This window comes from Brachyistius frenatus, unplaced genomic scaffold (assembly GCF_029030835.1).
Source record: "Brachyistius frenatus isolate BFR_SWC_R1_liver_20210118 unplaced genomic scaffold, ASM2903083v1 Contig_159, whole genome shotgun sequence".
Classification (NCBI taxonomy): Eukaryota; Metazoa; Chordata; class Actinopteri; family Embiotocidae; genus Brachyistius; species Brachyistius frenatus.
Window position 1 is genome coordinate 898 of NW_027210758.1, and position 18,623 is coordinate 19,520.

General features: G+C 40.8%; 2 protein-coding genes across 3 annotated transcripts; one reads left to right on the plus strand and one right to left on the minus strand.

The window, feature by feature from the left end:
• Positions 1-1,439: 1,439 nt before the first annotated feature.
• On the minus strand, positions 1,440-7,584 carry LOC138631568 (CXXC-type zinc finger protein 1-like). The gene is given in 15 exon segments (XM_069716603.1): positions 1,440-2,731; positions 2,835-2,987; positions 3,271-3,367; positions 3,453-3,502; positions 3,624-3,734; positions 3,896-4,103; positions 4,194-4,411; positions 4,491-4,622; positions 4,763-4,951; positions 5,460-5,615; positions 5,733-5,881; positions 6,077-6,177; positions 6,618-6,730; positions 6,733-6,847; positions 7,424-7,584. Coding segments are annotated over 14 exon segments (1,905 nt in total). The 5' UTR covers positions 6,814-6,847; positions 7,424-7,584; the 3' UTR covers positions 1,440-2,584.
• Positions 7,585-9,242: 1,658 nt separating this feature from the next.
• On the plus strand, positions 9,243-17,875 carry LOC138631583 (uncharacterized). 2 transcript variants are annotated; one of them, XM_069716623.1, is made up of 5 exons: positions 9,243-9,764; positions 12,060-12,187; positions 13,850-13,978; positions 14,072-14,293; positions 16,697-17,875. In XM_069716623.1, exons 2-5 carry the CDS (start codon positions 12,061-12,063, stop codon positions 17,116-17,118), a joined length of 900 nt encoding a protein of 299 aa, XP_069572724.1. In that variant the 5' UTR covers positions 9,243-9,764; position 12,060; the 3' UTR covers positions 17,119-17,875. The 2 variants fall into 2 exon arrangements, with proteins under 2 accessions (XP_069572724.1, XP_069572726.1); XM_069716625.1 differs by having other exon boundaries at positions 16,838-17,875.
• The last annotated feature ends 748 nt before the right edge of the window (positions 17,876-18,623 follow it).

An 18,623-nucleotide genomic window follows, 5' to 3' on the forward strand; every position in this document is an offset into this window, starting at 1 on the left:
ATATTCATTCAATTGCGACCAAAATTGACGCAGACATTCTTTGGATAGCTGGAATCTGAACGTTTAGTAACAACTTTGGTGAATTTAGTCACCATTTTTGGCGATTCACACATGTTGTACTTTAACGAACTCCTCCTACAGATTTTTTTCAGACAGACTTCAAATTGAGTCTGTGCACTCTGAACATGTTTGGAATTAAAAGTTATCAAAATAATTTGTTTTAGTCGATCGGTGTGCCAGTGGCGTCGTGGACAAAAAGTGACCCAAAAGTCATGTACGGCATGTTGTTCAAAAAATAACCGGCATTTTCAAAATCAGAAATTACTAATGTCCTTTTTTGTAAGTCATGACAAAAGGGGGGAATTGAACCCCAAACCTTCTGGCTGAGAGGAAGCAATGCTAACCACTGCGCCACCAATCTTCCCATGAGTCAGGCAGCGTTGTGACAAATCTTTGGCTCACTGCAACCTATACCTCCACCGTCCACAAATATTCATTCAAATGCAGCCAAAATTGCTGTCAGACATTCTTTGGATAGTAGATATACATGTTTTCAAGGGGGTCTGCAGTGATGTTAAATATCTTTCTGTAATGTGTTGTGAATGCAAAACTTTTTCAATTTCCCCAAACGTTTGAACTTCACTAAAAGTTGAATCACCATCAACAGCTGGAATCTGAACCATTAATAGCAACTTTGGTGAAGTAGAATCTTTTACCTGTTGAGTTAACCAGACTGTCGGCTGAGTCTCTGGAAGCTCTGAGTGAACTCCGTGGTACACTTTCTCCTGCCGCGGTTAGTTGTCTGTCACCGAAGATAGTCCAGCGGTCTACAACACCAACACCATAGCTGGAAACAGCTTCATGAAGACATGGGTTCGAGCCCTGCTAAGGTAACACACAAGGTTCATGGAGTTGTTCCCCCTCAGAACATAGTTCACAAAGTAAGGTGAGTCCCTCTAAGGGTAAGCCACACAGTCCATAAAGTGCTTAGTTTCAACTTTAGGATTTCCTATGTAGATGCAGTCTACTACCAAACTGAAGTTCAACAACAATAAAAACTAATAAAAATTTCTAAAAGTGTGTCTAAATCAAAATTTCTGTCCGAAGTACTGTGAACTTTGTTTTTTTATTAACACTAAATCAAGATTAGATTTTGATGTCAATCTATATAATTTTTTAATTATTTTGTCATAACTTATTTTGTACCATCTGTGATTTTTGTTTGTTTTGTTTAACTGGTTCCAGATGTAGATGCACAAAATTAATAATATAAACTTTATTTGCATACCAGATATTTCAGAGTAGGTGGAATAATCTTTTCTGGGGATTTCTCGTCTTTATATTGCACAGAAACATGAAGAAAGTTCATATGAAAAATAAAAAGGTGGTTTCTGTGTTTGTGTCGAGTCTGTAGAACAACAAAAAACTGAGTCAGCAGAAAGAATGAAACATCAGCTTTATTGAAAAATCAGTTTGAATACAACAAGAACGAACTGCAGAAAACAACAACAACAACAACAATAACAACAACGTGATGAAACAGCACCGAATATAAAAAAAACACAAACTGACATTAGTACGAAAACGGCGTGTTAATCTTGATTATTTAAACCGCTAATCAAACATTCACTTCCTGTTTTGTGGCAATAATTTAAAAAAAACTACCGAGAGCCTGCGGCCCAACTGAGGACGAGTTCTGGATTAAATCAACACGTCGTTGTAGAAACAAATAAAATAAAAAAATTAGTGTTTAAAAATCTGATCTTTTTTTTTTTTTTTTAAACAATTATTTAATCTATATCATTTATTTCAGTTTGTTTTTTGCTACAAAAATGTAATTCTCCTGAGAAGTCTCCTGATTGGCCGTTTGCTCGTTTTGGACCAAAGCAACCGCCAATCAGGTGATAGACTCCGCCTTTTTTTTTTTTTTTTTTTTTTTTTTTAAAGTATAAAAACTTTACAGCTCAGTTTCCAGAAACATCTTGACATATTTTTGATTTTTATTGTTCATTTATTATCGTTTTATCTTCTCAGACCTGCAAGATGTTTTTCAAAATTTCGACTTTTTTTAAAATAATTACGTACAAAATCTTTTCTTGTAATTACAGGAGACATGTTTCATATTCATGAGAAACTGGGAATAATGAGACTTTTATTATTAAACTCACAACATCTGTGTCTCATAATTATGAAAGATTTATATCCTCAGAATTAGAAGAAAATTATTTATTTTATGAAAATACTGTCGTTATGATTAGAAGAGTTTCTTCGCATCTTTTTATCTCGTTAATCTCCAATTGTCTCGTTTTCGTGAGATCTTCGAGAGAGACGCAGATGCTCGGTCTGAATTTACGGATAAAGTCTCTGCTGCGTTTGTTCTTTGGTGAATGAAACCATCGCTCAGACTCCGTTTCCCAGAATGCATCTATTTAAAAGACTAAAACTACGACCAGGAAGGAGACGGATAAGATGCAGTTCCTGGTTCGAATCTCGGACAGATGAGCTTCTCATTTCCTGTCTGTCCGTCTGTCTGTCCTCTGCCTGTCCACCTGTCTGTCTGTCAGTCCTCTTTCTGTCTATCTGTCTATCTGTCCTTGGCCGAGCGCAGGTCGGTGGTGATCGGGTCGTGCTGGATGGTCTGGTGCAGCATCAGAGCCAATAAACCGGCTCGGTTGGTCATGGCGGTCCTCAGATTCCTCTCCTGCTCGAACAGCTCGTCCAGCTTGTACCACTGAGACGGAGAGACGGACAGACAGACAGACAGAGGTGGTTAGACGAGCCAGAGTGTCCCTGTTCGTCCACGCAGCCGGTGTAAATAAAGGTTCGGTTGTTACCACTCGGACGCGCTCCAGGTCGACCTCGGCGCGACGCAGCTTCTCCCAGCAGTAATGTTTGTTGCACTTCCTCTTAGAGACCCGACAGAACTCTCCGGTCGGCTCGAACACGTCCTTCACCAGAGGACAGCCGCACACCTCGTCTGCCGGGACCTGGCACAGGACACAAGGGAGGGGGGCGGAGTTAGGACCCAGGGGGCGGAGTGAATAACAAAAAGTTCCCGATCAAAGCCAATAAGTAGTGAGTAAGGACAGAGGGGGCGGAGTTAGAATCAACAGGGGCGGAGTCCAGCCTAACAACGTCCAGACGGCCGCAGTGGATGGAAACCATTTCAAGTCACAGATTCTCCTGAAATGTGTTTAAAACTTGCTTCTACATTCAAATTGAAGTCCTTCAGTCTGATGTGATTGGACGTTGGTGTCCATGGCGACGTACCTTCGGGTCTCTGGAGTGTTCGGGACACAAAACCTGCAGCCGCTTACAGTACGTCTTACTCTGAGGGTTGTAGACGTCACAGAACAACCGGGTGGCTCTGAGGGACGCATGAGACACATGAGAGACAGACAGATATACGAGAGACAGGAGACAGACAGACATGAGGGACAGGGTAGTCTTACCCTTCTATGCGTGTTGGATACATGGAACCAAACGATGTTTGACTCTCATACTGTTGGACAGAAAGACAGACAGATCTGTTCAGATCAAACCGTCCCCCACAGATTCATCTTCAGACTCCAGTAGGACTGGATTGGAGGTTTTAGCCGCACACGAGCTAACGTTAAACTGACCTTAGCGTAGCATCTCTCCATGTGTCGCAGCGCCACCTTCGGGTTGACGGGATGACTGCAGGAGACACAGAAGATCTGAAGGTCTGTGTCGTCACCGTCCCCTTCAGTCACCTGCAGAGACAGACGGACAGACGGACAGGTCAGAGACAAGCTAAGAGGTGAGTGAAGCTACATGCTAAAGGGTCTCTGGGGGTCTTGAAAGGTCTCTGGGGGTCTTGAAAGGTCTCTGGGGGTCTTGAAAGGTCTCTGGGGGTGTCTGGGGGGTCTCTCACCTCCTCATGCTGCTGGACCTGCTGCAGCTTGGCGTTGGCGATGATGCCTTCGAGCTCGTGGAAGCGTTTCTCCATCGTGGTGAGGCGAAGCCTGGCGGACTGCTGCTCCTTCCTGATTCGCTCCAGCTGTCTCCGCCCCATCTCCTCTGCAACGCAGGGACTCTGCTGCCACTGCTGGATCCTCTGCGGGAGGATCTCGTAGATGCGACTGCGAGACAGAGACAAGGTTCGATATGAGTCGCCATGGAGACGCCGGTCCGTCTCCATATCGGACGGCTTCCGGCTGTCCGAGACTCACTTCGCCGCCAGCTTCATGCCGCAGTCCTCTGAGCAGTACTTGGAGCTGGCCCTCGCCGGTTCGACGCATCCCGGGCCCAGACACTGCCTCATGGCCCCGCCCACCTCCTTAGCCCCGCCCTCCCCCGCTCGCTCGCTGTGCCGTACGCGCTCCCTGTGGCGCTGCTTCGCTTTGTGGCGCCGGGGCTTCGCCTCTTCCTTCGGCACGGACACCGACTTCTGCGGAGGTGGACATGGGTGAGTTAGTGACATCATCAGCGACGTCAGCGGTCATGTGATCTGACTCCGCCCCCCCCACCTTCTTCTCTGTTGTCTTTTCCGTCTTCTTCTCCCGTCGCTTCACGTGTTTCACCTTCACTGCCTTCTTCCTCAGAGAGTCCGACCGAGCGTCGTCGTCCTCCTCCTCCTCCTCATCCTCGGTGCGCCACACCTGCAACAGGTAAGATGTGATCAGGAAGTGCCCGTCTGTCAGCTGATTGGTCGGAAACGCTCACACACACACACACACACACACACACACACACACACACACACACACACACACACACACACACACACACACACACTGACCAGGTCTCTGTATCCGGCTGCTTTGTACTGCTCGTACAGCTCCAGCTCGCTCTCGCTGAACGGCTCGTCATCGTCCTCGTCCTCGTCATCGTCCTCATCGTCCTCGTGTTGTCCCGCCCCTTTTCTCGACAGGCCCCGCCCCCTGCAGCCACTCCGGCTCATTTCCTCGTCCTTAACCCGAAGCATCTTCTGCTCGGAATCAAAAAAACAATCCGTTGTTAGCGTCCCGGCAGCAACGATGAGCATCACTATGGCAACCAGTGACGCACACCCTGAAAAAAACTGTAATCGTCACCTAGCAACCACCTTAAGATGCCCTAACCAAGAACTTCCAGAAATGTTACAGACGACCCTTGACGACCTCTTAGCAACAACTTAGAAGCATTTCTGTAACGCTCTACCGAAGCTAACCACCGCTAGCTAGAGCTTCACGCAACTACAGGGAGGGACGGAGGATGAAAGAATGGAAGGAGGGAGGGAGGGAGGATGGATGGATGGATGGATTTATTCCCAAAAGGCTACAACAAGGTTAAGAAAAAAGCAGGTGATGACGTTGATACCGAAGCGACCAAACATCCATCTTAAAACACGGCACATTATTTGAAGCTGACCTACGAATTCCCGTCTGAATCTCTTCATTAAAGTTATTTACTAACGACAACATCCCAGACGAGCCCCCGCTTATCGTCCAACATACCCGGGCTCGGACCTCGCACTGCCTGAGGCGACACTTCTGTCGGATTTTGTTCGGCCCACCGAACTTCTTCATGTCTTTACAGAAGTCGCACAGAGCGCAGTCCTCCGTCCGCAGACAGGCGTCGCACTCGCCGCACATCCGGGCCGAACGCTTGATCTGGAAACGCAAAACAAAACAAAACCAGAAAATCTGTAGGAAACTGAAGCGTTCGGTTGGTACGTTAAAGACTACTTCTGAGTCCCCGCCCCCTTGTCGGTGGAGTTTCCTGGTTACCTGTGAGCCCCGCCTCCTGTCAGTCCTGGGCAAGGGGGTGGAGCTATCGTCCCCATCGGTTCTGTCGTCTCTGTCTGGCCCCGCCTCCTTCTCCTCTTTCTCCTTGGTCTTCTTCGGACGGAATTTAATCTCCAGAGACGAGTCTTTGTCTGCAGACGACACAACGCACAGCTAACAGCTAACAGAGCTAACAGCTAAAATATTGCTAAAACTCAGCGGACCGCTAACCTACGCTAACAGCTAACAGATAGCTAGCAACTAATAGCTAACACATAGCTAGCCAACGCTAACAGCTAACACACAGCTACTAGCTGTGTTTTTGTCGTGGTTAGAAGGACACTGACCTCTGCAGGACAGACAGTACCACACTCTGATGGCTTTCGCTGCTTTTTCTGAAATTCCGATGCAGTTTCCGTGAAACCACTCACTGCAGCTGTCGCACCCTCTGACGGACAGACAGGAAGACAGACAGACAGGAAAACGGACAGACAGACAGGAAGGCAGACGGACGGGTCTGATTAGTCCTCCACAGATTCATCTTCACGCTCCGGTCAGACCGAGATTTCATCTTTTTTTTTTTTTTTTACTCAGCTTGCTTCTTTTTGTTTGACACTTACATTACCCACAATGCACCTGACAGCTGGGTGTGATCATTTAAGCTAATAGTTTATGACATAAATAATTAAAAAAAATTAAAAAATGCTTCCAACCAGCAGCGTGTTAAATCCAGAGTAGCTCAGGGTTTCATGTTCGGTCCTTTATCGTTGACAATTTACACGAATGATCGATTGTGTGTTTCACATCCTGATATTTTTGTTAGTAAACAAACAATATTTGTATCTCTTGTTTGTTTGTTGTTAAAACAGACAAATAAAGTTTTGTTACATCATGAAACAGTTGATGTCCGGTTTCCTGCAGACACAGTAAACTGGAGCGCTGGGGGTTCCCATGGCAACCTGTCCTCCACCTGCTCCCGCATCTTCACCGCCCTCCACTTTTTTTCCACCTCCTCCTCCTCCTCCTCCTCCTCCTCCTCCTTCTCCTCCTTCTCCTTTTCCTCCTCCTGCCTCCTCCTCCTCATCCGGGCCTCGCTCTGCTCCTGCCACCTCCTCAGACTGATCAAACAAACAAAACAAAACAAAAACAAACAGGATGAACACAAACATCACTTCAAAATAAAAGCCTCCACCACTTTTAAAGCTTGTTTCAGGTTTCTGGAAGTTTTCTCCAAATTCAGACCACAGAACCAGAACCAGAACCAGAACCAAAAAAACTTTACTTTAGACCTTTAAAAACTGGACTACATTAATACTGAGACTGTTTAATGCCCCTTTTAACATTTGTCAAAAAAAACATTTTATTTGTTAAAACAAACAACAAAAAGTCATGCAGACCTCATCAGCTTGTTAAAACCGGAACTCTAAAGAACCACAGTCCGGATCAGAACACACATGCAGCTCCAGGGACATGAACATGTAGATTTACAGACATGTAAATTAAAATTAAAATAAAAAACACGTCTGTTTTACAGTGTTTCTGCATTGAGTTTTCTGCAGCCTGGAACCAGACTCCGTTCACATTCCTGCAGATTTTAGACTCTTAAGTGTTTTTTTCTGCTGCAGCATCAGAGGAGCTGCTCCGTTATTCTCCCTCCATCAGTTGCAGCATCAGAGACGAAACACCGCACTCACCATGAGACGCCGCGCGGCCTTCCACAGAAGAAGAAAAAGGAGAAGAAGAAAGAAGAAGAGTCAGTCCTCCTGGGAAATCAGTGGCGTTTCACTCCTTTTGCATTTTTTTACAAAAATCTGCAGAAATCTCTTTGTTTCCGCTTCATCTTTTCTTCTTCTGAAGTTTTAATGGCGGAAAACACACAGAGGGTGGAAGCGGCGTGTCGCCACCTGCTGGACGGAGACTGCAACGTCACATTAGATAGATAGATAGATAGATAGATAGATAGATAGATAGATAGATAGATAGATAGATAGATAGATAGATAGATAGATAGATAGATAGATAGATAGATAGATAGATAGATAGATAGATAGATAGATAGATAGATAGATAGATAGATAATAGATAGATAGATAGATAGATCGATAGATCGATAGATAGATAGATAGATCGATAGATCGATAGATAGATAGATAAGACTTTATTAATCCCACAGTGGGGAAATTTAGTCATCACAGCAGCATAGAAACACAGTTAGAAAAAACAAAAGGTGCACACAATAAGAAAAAACTAAAAAATACGTATACAATAAAATAAGATAAATTTAAAAAATTTTTTTTGAAAAAGTAAGACCAATGAATAAATACACAAACTATATACAAAAAATAAATAAATAATTTTTTTTTAAATATATATATATACACAAATAAATCTGAATTTATCCAAACATATGTTTTGTGGACCATAACTCCAGAATTCATTCACTAATTGTCACCAAAAAAAAGTCACAAATGTGTAACAGGATAAAAATGATGAAACAATTGCCTTTTAAAAAAAAAAAATGTATACACTTTATTAATCCCCGAGGGGAAATGTCTTCACCAGGCGGCGCCAGGTAACCTGACCTGAGGTGCATGTTTTTGGATGATGGGAGGAAGCCGGAGAACCCGGAGAGAACCCACGCAAGCACAGGGAGAACATGCAAACTCCGCACAGAAAGGCCCAGGACCGGATTCGAACCCGGAACCTTTTTTGCTGTGAGGTGACGGTGCTAACCACTGCACCACCGTGCCGCCCGAAATATATACCCCGGAAGGTCAAAGGTTGCTGTGACATCACCTGTTATATCCACACCTGAAGAGCAGAAGTAGGACGACTGCGACCGTCTTGCACGTGTGGTCATCACATCCCGAATCTGATTGTAGAGATCTTCTGTGTGTGAAGCATCGTCTGTTGTCATGGCAGCAACTTTGTGTTCCATCAGCATTTATTTAGCCTTCGGTAATGTTACACTGTGAGTCTGGAGACTGACAGGTGACTGTTGGAGGAGGGAAACAAGTCATGACCTGCAGTTGAAAAGGAGGTGCAGTTCTCCAAGTGCCCAGCAGGTGGCAGCACCGAAACACATTGAACCCACATTTAAAACATCCTGCAAGCAGCTGGAACATCTGGAATCATCCCGTAAATTCAAAGCGAAAGTTTACCATCAATAAAATCAAAATATCTCATCTCATTTCAATTATGCGTGAGATTTCTGACTTTATTCGTTTTTTCCGATTGTTTTGTTGTTGTTGTTGTTTTTTTAGTCTTTTGTTGTTTGCTGGTGTTCATTTATTTACTACGGAGATAAAATATCATATATTTTCATACTTTCATTTCTTGTTGACATTCAGAGTCAAAAGAAAAGTTGAATTGTTTGTGGGACGTTTTTTTTAAACTGTAAATGACAGAAAACAATTTTGACTTTCATTTTAATAATCAATACATTTTTATGGTTTTTAAAACAGTTTAAAATGTCTAATTATTGTTGAATGAAAAGCCCCAAATGTGGAGCAAACACAGAATCCTTATCAGATAATTACTGTTGTTGATGTTTTTGTCTGAATTTTAATGTTGTTTTGTTTTTTTAACGTGCTTATTAAAGTGTATCAGGGTCAATTTCCACCTAAAAGGAATATTTTATTGAATTAAATAATATAATATCAGTCAGCAAATATTCACCTTTTAAGATGACGCAATAAGAGAATTATTAATAAGCTGATTTTACTTTTTAAAGTCGATTAACTACTCAGTTAATCAGCTGATCTTGGAGGAGGTCCAACAGCTGACTGTTGCCATGGAGCTGCAGAGGAGGAGACTCCGGCGGGGTGTGTGTGTGTGTGTGTGTGTGTGTGTGTGTGTGTGTGTGTGTGTGTGTGTGTGTGTGTGTGTGTGTGTGTGTGTGTGTGTGTGTGTGTTTAAAGGAAGCGGAGGAGTTGGCAGTCGTCACACACACGTGAACGCTGCCGACAGAAACAGAAAAGTTTGAAACAAAAAAGAAGGAAGAAGAAGAAGAAGAAGAAGAAGAAGAAGCTGCAGGTGGGAAACTTTTCTTCATCTTTCTGATTGTTTTCATGATATTTTAGATTATAGATTTAAGAGTATTTCACGTCTGCAGTTCTGAACTAAAAGTTAAAATATTTATTACAAGTTAAAGTCATTAAAAACTTTATTCAAGTCAAATGTTATCAGGAAAAAGTCCTCAAATTAAAAGAAGTCACTCAACAAGTTTTACAGTCTCATATGATAACAATGAATTATTATTATTATTATTATGATTATTATTATCATTATTATTATTACTGCTGCATTATAACATATTCTATCAGGTTAAAGATCAAAATGTGTCAAACAGTCAGAGTTTAAATAAAATGACGAACTGATCATCGTCTTCCTGAGAGGATATTAAATATAATATAACGGTGTGTTTAATGTGATATTATAATAATAATGCTGATATTATATTCATGATGATATTATATTAATGGTGATATTATATTAATGGTGATATTATATTAATGATGATATTATAATAATGATATTATATTAATGGTGATATTATAATAATGGTGATATTATAATAATGATGATATTATATTAATGATGATATTATATTAATGATATTATATTAATGGTGATATTATAATAATGGTGATATTATATTAATGATGATATTATAATAATTATATTATATTAATGGTGATATTATAATAATGGTGATATTATAATAATGATGATATTATAATAATGATGATATTATAATAATGGTGATATTATATTAATGATGATATTATAATAATGATATTATAATAATGATGATATTATAATAATGATGATATTATAATAATGATATTATATTAATGGTGATATTATAATAATAATGATATTATAATAATGATGATATTATATTAATGGTGATATTATATTAATGATGATATTATAATAATGATATTATATTAATGGTGATATTATAATAATGATGATATTATAATAATGATGATATTATATTAATGATGATATTGTAATAATGATATTATATTAATGGTGATATTATAATAATGGTGATATTATAATAATGATGATATTATAATAATGATATTATATTAATAGTGATATTATAATAATGGTGATATTATATTAATGATGATATTATAATAATTATATTATATTAATGGTGATATTATAATAATGGTGATATTATAATAATGATGATATTATAATAATGATGATATTATAATAATGGTGATATTATATTAATGATGATATTATAATAATGATATTATAATAATGATGATAATAATAATGATGATATTATAATAATGATATTATATTAATGGTGATATTATAATAATAATGATATTATAATAATGATGATATTATATTAATGGTGATATTATATTAATGATGATATTATAATAATGATATTATATTAATGGTGATATTATAATAATGATGATATTATAATAATGGTGATATTATATTAATGATGATATTGTAATAATGATATTATATTAATGGTGACATTATAATAATGGTGATATTATAATAATGATGATATTATAATAATGATGATATTATAATAATGATATTATATTAATAGTGATATTATAATAATAATGATATTATAATAATGATGATATTATATTAATGGTGATATTATAATAATGGTGATATTATAATAATAATGATATTATAATAATGATGATATTATATTAATGGTGATATTATATTAATGATGATATTATATTCATGATGATATTATATTAATGATTATATTATTATAATAATGATATTATATTAATGATGATATTATATTAATGGTGATATTATAATAATAATGATATTATATTAATGATGATATTATAATAATAATGATATTACACTACAGACTCCTCCGACTGCCTTTTAACAGCAGATTATTTCTCTACTTTAGATTTAAATCTGAGACTGAAACACAACAGCTGACTTTAATTTTTTATTCAACACTGCATATGGCGTGTAAACACATAAACATAAACAGTCTGACAGCTCATTCAGATGTAAACATGGAAATCATGTTTCTGAATGCAAAAATCACCTTTTATCCTTATATTGTTTTGTATTTATCTTTTCCTAACTGTACTGTCTGTCCTCATCTTATTTTATGTTTAATTAAATCATCAGAAGGATTTTGAGGATTTATGGATGTAATATTTGAATTCTGCTCTATTAATAAGTGATCGTTTTCCTCACAGATCAAATCGATTCAACTTTATTTATTCAGCAGTTTTTCAGGGTTCTTTGACTCAGATTTGTAATTTCTCTTTAAAAAACTTTTTTTCGGGGGGTCGACAGGATGGACGTGACATCACACGTCCACGCCTCTGATGTCATAGAGGGAGGGGCCGACACAAACCCAAACCAATCAGAATGCATCGTGAGCCAGCCGACGGCCAACGGGACGCTCCCGCATCACGGCGCAGGTGAGACGAAACAAAACACACCTGTGATAAAACGAAACCAAATAACAACGAGATGATAAACGAGACGACATGTTGAAATGAGACCAAACAATCAAAGAAATGATTAAAAAAAAAGACCAAAACAAGATAAGACCATAAAATAATGAGATGAGACGATAAAAACGATAAAACGAGATGAAACGAGATGAAACGATAAAAATGATCAAATGAGATGAAACTATAAAAACGATAAAACGAGATGAAACGATAAAAACGATAAAACGAGATGAAACGATAAAAACGATCAAATGAGATGAAACTATAAAACGAGATGAAACGATAAAAACGATAAAACGAGATGAAACGATAAAAACGATAAAACGAGATGAAACGATAAAAACGATAAAACGAGATGAAACGATAAAAACGATAAAATGAGATGAAACGATAAAACGAGATGAAACGATAAAACGAGATGAAACGATAAAACGAGATGAAACGATAAAAACGATAAAACGAGATGAAACGATGAAACGAGATGAAACGATAAAAACGATAAAACGAGATGAAACGATAAAAACGATAAAACGAGATGAAACTATAAAAACGATAAAATGAGATGAAACGATAAAACGAGATGAAACGATAAAACGAGATGAAACGATAAAACGAGATGAAACGATAAAAACGATAAAACGAGATGAAACGATGAAACGAGATGAAACGATAAAAACGATAAAACGAGATGAAACGATAAAAACGATAAAACGAGATGAAACGATAAAAACGATAAAACGAGATGAAACGATAAAAACGATAAAATGAGATGAAACGATAAAAGGAGATGAAACGATAAAACGAGATGAAACGATAAAACGAGATGAGGCGAGTCGACGGGAGTAACTTCGTCCTGAGCAGCAGCTCAAAGCCTGAATGTAGAAAAACAATAAAAAGTGCCGAGCGACAGACGTGTTGTTTATTTCCTCTGAAACCAAATGGAACAAACAGAAACTTCAACATGTCAACGACTTCCTGTGAACGTTTTATTTATAGACGTGAGGCCGACCGGTGCGTCGTTAACAGAGAGACATAAAAACACGTTTAGATTTCAGACGGCCTCCATGTTTCTGATGACATCACAACCAGTTAAACGCTGACCTGAGGTCAGTTTTACTGTTTAACATCTGGATCCACATCCTGTCTGAACCAGAGGGGCACGAGAGGACTTCCTGTTTCAGGACGTCTCATGCCGTGTTTTTACCCTGAGCTGAGACTTACAGGCTCACGACGAGTCCTGATACCTGAACAACGAAACCGGTCACCGGTCCGAGTGTTTACGAAACGTTTTTATTTTACGACCATTTTTCTGATGTTACGTCTCTGTGCTTCAAAAACTTAAAAATAGAACAAATGTCTACTCGAGATGATTTATGTGTCTGGGAAACATAAACAAGTTGTTTCAAGTGTTTGGAGAAACAGTGGATGTTTTATTTTTAAATTCATAACCAGCCTGAGTAAAAGGACTTCCTGGAAAACTAAACTCAGGGCAAAACAACCCGTCTTACCTGCTTCAACTCACTTTTGCAGGTATTAACTCGCTGTTTTCAAAATGTCCGCAGTTTACTCATGTTTTGTCTTCTTCTCCTCCTCCTCTCCTCCTCCTCCTCCTCCTCCTCCTCGCAGTTGAGGCTCCGCCCCCTCTCTCTGATAGGTCGGAGGACGCTGACAGCAGCGACGACTCGTTGACGGACAGCTCCTCAACCAATGATGTCTCTCGACTGCTGCCCACCTCATCGCTCCGGAAACAGAAAGGCGAGGACGGCTTCACGCACCTGGCTTTGTTTGATGTCACCTGTGATGTCATCTGTGATGTCATCTGTGATGTCACCCCTTTGTGTCTCTCAGGTGTGGACAGCTCGTCGGTGGCCCCTCCCCCCGTCTGTACTCCTCCTCCGTTGTCCGCGGTTACGACGCCTCCTCCTCCTCTCTGTCGGTCGTCCACCTGTAACAGACTTCATCATCATCATCATCATCATCAGAGCACGAATCAGAAGCGTTTATCCTCCGCTAAAAGCCACGCCTCCTTCAAGACAGACGCCGCCCAAATTAAGGAGGTGGCTGGAGACGGTGAGCCAATCAGCTCGTTAGTTTCTCTGGCGGTTGACAGTTGGTCAGCTGATCGCTGAGTCGCGACAGATTACGCGTTTTGTCTGCGACCAATCAGAGTTCGTTTTCACGCCCAGTTTCTGTGATGTCATCAGGAAGGAGGAGCCAAAAAAAGACCAACTTCCTGAAACTAGAATGTCAACAAACCGCCGGAATAGATGTTGTCTGATACTTCCTGTAACCTGGTTGGAGGTTTTATGGGTCGTGAACGGGTCTCGGCGGAGTTTGAATATTTCAGATACTTTCATTTAAAAAGGTTTTGCGAGATTTTAACGGATATTTTGGAGTTTTTAAAGAAGCGTCAGAGGTTGTGAAGGTGGTTTAGAGACGTCTTCAACGGGCTGAGGACTGAAAGTTGTTTAGCGAAAGGTTGGCGGAGCCGAGAGAGGTCAGTTTGGGTCGTCTGGGCTTCAGCGTGTCTTTACCATCGTCATAGTTACAGTCTCTGCGCTCCTATTGGTCAACATAACACAACTTTTTATGGCGCCGAGTCTGACGAGGGAGCGTTTTAAAGACGTGACAGCGACGCCTTTGATGTCCATGAGATCAACAGGAAGTTCCTGTACGACAGAAACGGTTGAAACTGTTGCTGCGATCTGACCTTCAAAAACCCCCGAAACGCCCGCGACGGACAAAAAAAACAGATCACACGGAGAGTTTATCAGCCCGACACCTCGCAACACGCCGCTTATCTCTGTAGAGCACTCGCAGCCTGACGACCCGCCCACCGATCCACCGATCCACCGAGCCGCAGAGCCGCCGGCCGGCCGACAGCACGGCTCAGTTACAAAGATCTTCCTTTTCTTTTTATATTCTGGAGCTTCAACCGCCACAAAGTTTACACAAAAAAACTAAACTTGTGACTTCTGGGATCAAAAAACAAACATCTTTGACCGCAGCTCAGCGAAACAAACACGGAGACAGAAATCAGTTTTACTAATTATACATAAAGTCACTACAGGAAAAAACAAGACAGTAAAAATCTTATAAAAATCATAATTTGTCCTTATTTTTTATGTTATTCTGACAAATCATTTGTATTTTGAGAGAAAATTGTGATTTCAAGAATAAATGTGTTATATGAGGATAAAGATGAGCTAAAATGTTGAGAAACAAGTTATAATATTTAAAACTTTTGCAGTATTTTGAAGACAAATTTGTAATTCAATAAGAAAACTCATAATACTGAAAAAAAAAAAGTTGCAGTTAAAAGTCTTCAAAATGTGAAACAAACACTGACTGTCTCCTGTTTTTTTCCGATTGTCTTCCGCAGACTGTTGCGTTCACCGTCTCCTATTTTTTTCCGATTGTCTTCCGCAGACTGTTGCGTTCACCGTCTTCTGTTTTTTTCCGATTGTCTTCCGCAGACTGTTGCGTTCACCGTCTTCTGTTTTTTTTCCGATTGTCTTCCGCAGACTGTTGCGTTCACCGTCTCCTGTTTTTTTCCGATTGTCTTCCGCAGACTGTTGCGTTCAACGTCTTCTGTTTTTTTCCGATTGTCTTCCGCAGACTGTTGCGTTCACCGTCTTCTGTTTTTTTTCCGATTGTCTTCCGCAGACTGTTGCGTTCACCGTCTCCTGTTTTTTTCCCCGATTGTCTTCCGCAGACTGTTGCGTTCAATGTCTCCTGTTTTTTTCCGATTGTCTTCCGCAGACTGTTGCGTTCAATGTCTCCTGTTTTTTTCCGATTGTCTTCCGCAGACTGTTGCGTTCACCGTCTTCTGTTTTTTTTCCGATTGTCTTCCGCAGACTGTTGCGTTCACCGTCTCCTATTTTTTTCCGATTGTCTTCCGCAGACTGTTGCGTTCACCGTCTTCTGTTTTTTTTCCGATTGTCTTCCGCAGACTGTTGCGTTCACCGTCTTCTGTTTTTTTCCCGATTGTCTTCCGCAGACTGTTGCGTTCATCGTCTCCTGTTTTTTTCCGATTGTCTTCCGCAGACTGTTGCGTTCAATGTCTCCTGTTTTTTTCCGATTGTCTTCCGCAGACTGTTGCGTTCAATGTCTCCTGTTTTTTTCCGATTGTCTTCCGCAGACTGTTGCGTTCATCGTCTCCTGTTTTTTTCCGATTGTCTTCCGCAGACTGTTGCGTTCACCGTCTTCTGTTTTTTTTCCGATTGTCTTCCGCAGACTGTTGCGTTCACCGTCTTCTGTTTTTTTCCCGATTGTCTTCCGCAGACTGTTGCGTTCACCGTCTTCTGTTTTTTTTCCGATTGTCTTCCGCAGACTGTTGCGTTCACCGTCTCCTGTTTTTTTCCGATTGTCTTCCGCAGACTGTTGCGTTCAATGTCTCCTGTTTTTTTCCGATTGTCTTCCGCAGACTGTTGCGTTCAATGTCTCCTGTTTTTTTCCGGTTGTCTTCCGCAGACTGTTGCGTTCACTGTCTCCTGTTTTTTTCCGATTGTCTTCCGCAGACTGTTGCGTTCACTGTCTCCTGTTTTTTTCCGATTGTCTTCCGCAGACTGTTGCGTTCACTGTCTCCTGTTTTTTTCCGATTGTCTTCCGCAGACTGTTGCGTTCACTGTCTCCTGGCCTGTCTGTTCTGCGAGCTGCTGTCCATGTGCTCGGCAATGGGGGAGTGTCTGGCGTGCGGAGTGGGCGGGGCCGGGTGCTGCTGCGACAGCGCGGCTGGCTGCTGCTGCTGCTGCATGGAGGCGGCGGGGGAGGCGGCCTGTACGGAGGAGGCGTGTCAGGCCGCGTTGGATTGTGGGATACTGGAGAACTGCTGCGGATCGTCCGACTTCCTGGAGATCTGTCTGGAGTGCTGCTCCATCTGCTTCCCTTCGTAGGGCGGCCAATCAGAGACGGAATACGGGATGATGTCACAGCACACGAGCAGTTCTCCACTCGTCTTTGACCTCGATGATGTCGTGAGGTCGAAAAGACGCCGCGGTGCTCGGAGAACAAAACTTTACGTACACTCGGATACGTAACGACGTGACGTCGGATGTTAGCGACGTTATTTTGAAGACTATTAATTTGTGCGTTCTTCACTTCCCGGTGAATAAATAAGACTTCAGCACGAACGATGGAATAAAACGGAAACAAAACAAATAATTGAACGCATATTGTTGAAAGTTCAGTTTTGGAATAAGATGGAACAAACATAATAAATAACGATAACTCACGCGACGATCTGCCTCGCTTCGATTTCGTGGCGCCTCCACAGTCTGGACAGAAAAGTGTTTCCGGGTCTGAAAAATGGTTCCGATCCAGAAGTGTCTTCAGCTGCAATACCAGCGAGTGCCACTAGAGGTCGGCTCCAAAAAGCCTCCGGCTCCATAGACTCCCATTCAACTTCTCTCATCAAATCCAAAGTGAATAAAATGTGTCCATCAGTTATCTCGGTGTTGTTAGCTAAAGTCACTCCTTCTTCTTAGTTTTCTGGAGGTCCATCTGAAAATAATCCCTCATTCATTAGAAAAGAAGATTCAGAAAACCACAAATTGTTCTCAAGTTTTGGTTCCAACAAAAACTGAAATCTGCAGAGACTCACGAAGGGTAAACACATTTCCTCGCATTATTGAGCGAAGCAACATTTAATAAACCAAGGAAAGATTTTTTTAAACCATTTTAGTAAACTGAAGGAACATTTTTATAAAAACAGGGAACTTTTATTTAGAAACCGAGGGAATTCGTTGATTTGTGAGGGAATATATTAACGAACTAAAAGAACTTATTTTTAAATTTGTAAACTAAAGGAACATTTAATAAACTGAGGGAACTTCAGTTGAGTAAATAATTTAAAAAAAAATCAACTTTTGAATAAACAGTTTTTATGTTCTCTGATTTCAACATTTAAAAGTGAGTGTTTGCAGCTCCACAGTTTCTGTTTGTTCCTCAGAACGACTTCAGGTTCTCCGATAAAATTCATTTTATTGTTTTAAAAACATTAATGTTCTGTAAACGTTCTGTAAACGTTCCTGTTAGAACGGATCGGAGGACGTAAACTCTCTGCTGCAGAACTTACCCATCCAGACTCTGTGATTGACAGCTCACAGGAGGGCGGGGGTGGGGGGGGTGGGACAGGAAGTCGGTCCTGCGGGGACAGGAAGCGTGTGTTTGTGGAAGCGGCGTGCCGGGACAACCAAACAGGAAGCAGGAAATCACTGGACAGGCAAGGCACCTGACCTCTGACCCCCCTGGGACGACCGACATCAAAGAGACAGAGAAAGAGAGAGAGAGAGAGAGAGAGAGAGAGAGAGAGAGAGACACACACACACACACAGGTACACATCCTTCTATCTTTGTGAGGACCGTGACGACACTGCATTCCCAGGACTCAGACCTGGTT

Bases quoted from the DNA above. Each gene is read 5' to 3' on its own strand.
- LOC138631583 (XM_069716623.1), top strand. From the start codon at position 12,061: ATGGACGTGACATCACACGTCCACGCCTCTGATGTCATAGAGGGAGGG. The intron at 13,979-14,071 runs GCGAGGACGGCT...TGTGTCTCTCAG, and splicing joins ATCGCTCCGGAAACAGAAAG to GTGTGGACAGCTCGTCGGTG. The intron at 14,294-16,696 runs GTGAGCCAATCA...TGTCTTCCGCAG, and splicing joins TAAGGAGGTGGCTGGAGACG to ACTGTTGCGTTCACTGTCTC.